General features: G+C 45.4%; 1 protein-coding gene across 1 annotated transcript in view; it reads right to left on the bottom strand.

The window, feature by feature from the left end:
• The window catches only part of pex7 (peroxisomal biogenesis factor 7), a gene marked incomplete at its 5' end in the record, with an annotated part of 11995 nt that extends 11592 nt beyond the window's left edge, over nt 1–403 (bottom strand). The window contains 2 exons of the mRNA XM_007544221.1: nt 26–139; nt 284–403. Of these exons, the coding sequence (XP_007544283.1) occupies nt 26–139; nt 284–403 (234 nt within the window). The remainder of the gene's footprint in view (nt 1–25; nt 140–283) is intronic.
• Nucleotides 404–5545: the final 5142 nt, after the last annotated feature.

Below are 5545 nucleotides of genomic sequence, written 5' to 3'. Positions count from 1 at the left end.
TGTGTGTGTGTGTGTGTTTGTGTACCTTGACCCTGCGGATGGCGTAGCTGTGTCCCAGCAGCTGACTGACAGGCTGTGTGACGTTCCTCAGGTCCCACACACACACGCTGCAGTCCACTGATCCTGTAGCCACCAGATTCTGCAAACAGATTAAAATAATCCGAGTTAAAACAATTATTTTTATTCTAATTTTGCTGTTAATTTCAGGTGAAAATGAAACCAAGTTAAACTCTGATCAGTGATCAAACAGAGTTATGTGATCGATTAGTCGTGCCTGACCCACCTGGTCGTATTTGCACCAATCACAGCTCAGGATCTCAGCTTTGTGAGCAGGAACAGCCAATCGGCACGCAGCGGCCTTCACATCCCAGACCCTGAGCGTCCCATCGCCTGAAAGCAGATGCAGGTTTTACCCAGCATGCACTGCGTCAGGACAGCCAAAGCGATAACCTGATGCAGGACTACAGATTATTAATTCCTCCTCAAACTTCCCCCAGGATAAACCAAAAAAAACTTCCTGATGACGTCAGAGCTGCAGTGGTGAAACTGAGAGATCAAACTTTTCACCTCCAGGCAACACAGAGAGAGGAGGCTGGGATTACAGAACCACAGGGGGCGTGGCTTAAAGGGCGGGGCCAAAGACTGGCTCATGATGCTGCAGAGGGGCGTGGCTTAGAGAGCCAGAGGGGCGTGGCTTCCTGTCTGTCAAACATGAAGCAGGCTGGAGCAGAAAAAGTTTTACAGTTTCTGCAGAGCAACATTTGTCAGACAGACTGGACAATGAAACGTTTCTCTGGTTTTATGAAGCCATCTGACCCCAAACAGTTGCCGCCGATTGCGGGTCAGTGAGCTTCGCTCCATTACTAAACTATCAGCTGAACATTTAAAAACTGACATAAATGAGAATAAAACCTCAAAAAGCTTCACTTCATGAGTCGATTTCTGAAAGTTTGATGATTTTTATTTGTAAATGTTCAGTTGGCCAAAACATGAACTGAGAGCTAAAAGCTAAACATGTCGACTGCAGGAAGTCCTGAGGCGGTGCCGTGTTAGAAACCTTCATTCATCAGAACAACCCAGACTCTCAGCTGCTTTAGTCAGCCGCACTAATCAGTTTCTGATCATTTGCTGCACAGAGGAGGTTAAAGAGCAGAAATGAACATCAGATTAAACATAACAGTTGCTCCTCTTCCTCACTCACACAGAGACGCTGCTGGGAGAACACACACACAACCAGGCCTGCAGGCGTGTGTGTGTGTGTGTGTGTGTAAGTCCTCTGTTAAACCTGCTATCTGTGCTGCATCAGCAGCTTCTTTCATCACTGATGTGAGACGGTTCTGAACCGTACAACACACACACGTCTCTCTGGAGAATCGTTTCCTCCAGCTGGTTTTGCTGAGGCGGCGTTTCGTGGCTCTGAGGTTAGCGGTGCGTTCTCATTGTTGGAACCAGAGATGCTAAAGCTACATCGCTAACAGCAGCCATGAAGCTTCTTGTCTGGGTTCATTTCTGCTTCTAATCGATCTGATTGGACGCTGGAAAAGACTCTTGTCTTCAAGCTGTGCTAACAGGAGTTAGACTAACCCGAAATAGCATCTTGATGCTAACATGTAGCAGCTAGCGCTAATGTCCACATTTCTACAGGAGCTCCATGTTTCAGGGCTTCCTGAAACTCTTTGCTGATGGTTGAAGAATCTGAAGATTATTCATGAATTAAGCAGCACAAAACGTTTTGAATTGAAAATGTTGCTGACTTTGTTGATATAATTACGATTGGTGTTCGGGATTTAAAAAGCAGCCTGGAAACCCCGCCCCTTTCCTCAGTTGCTTAGCAACCAGCACAGCTGGGATGGGTGCAATTTGGAGGTGTGTGCTTCCTGTTAGCCGTCTGGCTACTGGAAGCTGAGCAGAGTCAAGTCTAGATCGCTTCAGTGCTGCACATGCTCAGAATGGACGTAGAGCCAGAGGAGACCTTCGACCTTTGACCTTCTGGTCTCAGTCCCTGTGCAGAAACTCATGATGTTTCGCATGGCGTCTAAACTCTGCTTAATCTGATCTAAATGGATTAAAGGAAAGAAGAGCAAACAGATTAAATATGAGGATAAAGTCGTCCCACACAGAGACGCTCTGATTGGCTGACGATCATCATCCTGACCAATCAGAGCAGCTCCCACCTGATCCGTCCTGTTCTGCTGCAGATAATCCCCGCTTCTTTTTCATCTGCATGTTTTGAAACAGCCTTTATCTCATTAGCTGAGCGGCGTTGAGGCGGATGGCAGCGAGTGTGTAGGTGAGCAGGAAGCTGCCAGCCGCGGCGCGGCGCCTTCACGGCTAATCCGCAGCAGCGCCGCGCGGGCGGCATCGGAACAATCACAGGAACAAAACCACCATCAGCTGCTGAGGGGAGTTTAATGCAGTGACTGAAAACACACGCAGCTCCGGATGCTTTCACTGAAAATGTGTCCAATTCCAGAGGAAGTTTAAAGATTTTAAGCTCTGGTGAATCCATGCAGACGATAAAAATACATTTTCAGATGTTTTCAGTGTTTCTCCTCCAAACTGTCCAGTTAATGGATGCAGTGGTGAGGCGCTAAGGTTGTTTAGAGATGGGCAGCTCATTGGGACGCTGTTGCTCTTTGACCAGCACTTTGACCCAGAAGGCTTTCCGCTTTAGCATTTCTGCTAACCTTAGCAATCTTTAGCGCACTTAGCTTCCCCCAATTTAGTTTTTCCAGATAAATTCTAGAGCACTAATTTACTTTGCCATTTTCCTCTGAGTCAAAGTTTTGGTTATAAACTGTTATGAATTATTTAAGTAGTTAGACATCTGTAAACTGACAGTAGAGAACCAGACAAACATGAAAATGTCTGAGGGTATTATCCTCTACCCACAATGCATTGCTGCAGTGAACCGTTTACTAAAGCAAAACTATACAAACCTTTTTTTTAAAGCAAATTTGAAACATTGACATTGTACACAAACATGAGAAAAGTAAAAAAAAAAAATAAGATAAATATGCCAGGGGGGATTTTATACATAGTGACAAGAAAATCATCCAGAGAATTACAAGATATTAAATTAATAAATTTATAGTTTTCGTGGCTTTTGGATTATTAAAGACATGAGATGTTTGTACATATAAAGGTTTGATTTTGCTGACCTTGCTTTATGTGAAACGTATTTAGCAAGAAGTAAAATGAGATTGATGACAAAAAGAATCAGTTGTTCTCGTCAGAAGCAGCAAAGCCAGAATAAGTTTAAAACTGAGCAGGAAGCATAAGCTGCTCACATCGGCCTGTTTGGTGGAGCCACAGCTCCAAACTAATGATTCATGCCTCCAGCCTGAGTCGTACAGGAAGAGGTCCATATTTGTCTTGAATCTACACATTTCCTGTGGCGCAGCCTGTGGACTAGTTTACAGAGCGTCTTGGTTAGTCGATGAGGCAGAGACCAAACCGTCTCCATGGATGAACAGCAGCTCAGGTGGATCAGCTGATGGATCGGATCGTTTCTGGAATCGGACGCCAGACGAGTTTCAGCAGCAGAAGTTTCCACTGAACTGCCTGAGTTTGGTTTCTGAGGGATGAGGCGTTCAGGGAACGGCCGGATCCTCAGCTTCCAACTCCAACCGACAGAAACTCACCGAACAAACAGCTGCTTACATACATTATGTTAGATTTCCAGGAGTCAGTGAACAGATTTATTCTTGGGTAGAATATCCTTATGCCAGATTATTAATCTGTGAGGAGATTATTGGGCTTAGACAGCAAACAGAGTTTGGACAGTTTGACTGGAGATTTCAGGGTTAAAGTAACAGAGCACCAGGACCAGAACCAGAACCAGGACCAGGACCTGGTTCTGGTCCTGGTCCTGGTCCAGGTCCAGGTCCAGGTCCAGGTTCTGGTTCTGGTTCAGGTTCTGGTCCAGGTCCAGGTTCTGGTTCTGGTTCAGGTCCTGGACCAGGACCTGGTTCTGGTCCTGGTCCTGGTCCAGGTCCAGGTCCAGGTTCTGGTTCTGGTTCAGGTTCTGGTCCAGGTCCTGGACCAGGACCTGGTTCTGGTCCAGGTCCAGGTCCAGGTCCAGGTTCTGGTTCTGGTTCAGGTCCTGGACCAGGACCTGGACCAGAACCTGAACCAGGACCAGGACCAGGACCTGGTTCTGGTCCTGGTCCTGGTCCAGGTCCAGGTTCTGGCCTGGGTCGGGGCAGCAGGACGGTTCCCCTCTCAAAGCTTTCCAAATGTCCCTGGAGGAGAAAAGGTCCAGCTGTGTGGAGAATCATTTATAGACCCTCAGCCGTCTTGGAGATTTGTTCGTCTTTAGGCGTTTAGTAGCATCCAAAGTGTCCAGCAGAGAGATTGCCTGATCACAACAAAGTTTATTACTTTCACCAATTTTTTTAAGATGTGGAAGAGCATCCAGGAGCTGAGCAGCTACTCGCCGTTCTATGCGGAGCTGTGAGATAATCTGTGCAGGTTGGCACAGAAAGAGGAGATTTCATGAGATCACTGCAGGTGTTTCCATTCATTCTGAGTATAACAGTAGAGTTATAGCAGAATCTGCTCACCGTCCTCCAAACATCTCTGTCTGGACCTAATGAAGCCACTCTGCTCTCATTTTCCACACATGAAATCAGTCTAGATAGCAAAATCTAGTCTGATTTCATGTGACTGAGGTCAAACTGTTGTGTTCACAGCCAAACGGACTTTAAAAAGAAACTGGAATGTTCTGCAATTCTGAAAAATCGTTTCTCTCCCGACATCTGATCCACTGATTTCAGGAAAAGAGTCGTTAAGTTTGAAATGATGAAATCTGGAGTTTGTTTCTTTTTACCACATTTTCCTATTTGAAACTTCAGAAGTTCCCAGTTTAACCCGAGAACATTCTCTGAGCTTTGGACCAGGATCTGTCAGTGGATCATATAATCATGTTGTAGAGTTGCTCAGCTCTCTGCTCTGTCTGATCAAAGTCTGTCTTCATGCTCAGGATCTGAGGCAGAACGCTGCATGTCTGACCGACAGCAGCCAGGAGTCGATGTTTATTACGCCATGTGAACAATCTGTGTTCGACCTCCATACACCCAGACTGAACCGCTCTGTAAAGCTAGTTAATAGCTGTTAGCATCATCAGAGCAGCGCGGCAGGACATATTAACCAGAGTATTACATGGTTCTCAATATGGGGGAAAACTGATATTTTTAGTTTTTTCATTACATCCATAGATGCAAAGGAATATACATTTTGAAGGGGGAAAATTGCAATAAATTATAATAACTAAGTAATGTCCTTCAGAGTCTGGTTCAGTCTTTAATACTGAAAGGTTAAAGTTATTTTGAAAAATGCAAACAGCTCCTGAACCCTGAGGCATTATTACCCCACTGAGGCTGGAGGAATTCAGATCATCAGAACTAGAATGACAGCGTTCATCTTTTTAGCAAACAGAAACAAGGCTTTGGTTCACGCAACCCCCTGGCATGAAGGGAAACAGGACAAAGACATGAGTACACAGTTGAGAAATTAGAAGTAGAAAAATAGAGTTCACCATCTT

This window comes from Poecilia formosa, unplaced genomic scaffold (assembly GCF_000485575.1).
Source record: "Poecilia formosa unplaced genomic scaffold, Poecilia_formosa-5.1.2 Scaffold1043, whole genome shotgun sequence".
Lineage (NCBI taxonomy): Eukaryota > Metazoa > Chordata > Actinopteri > Cyprinodontiformes > Poeciliidae > Poecilia > Poecilia formosa.
The sequence above is the reverse complement of the archived record's forward strand: the minus strand, read 5'-3'. Positions and strand labels throughout refer to the sequence as shown.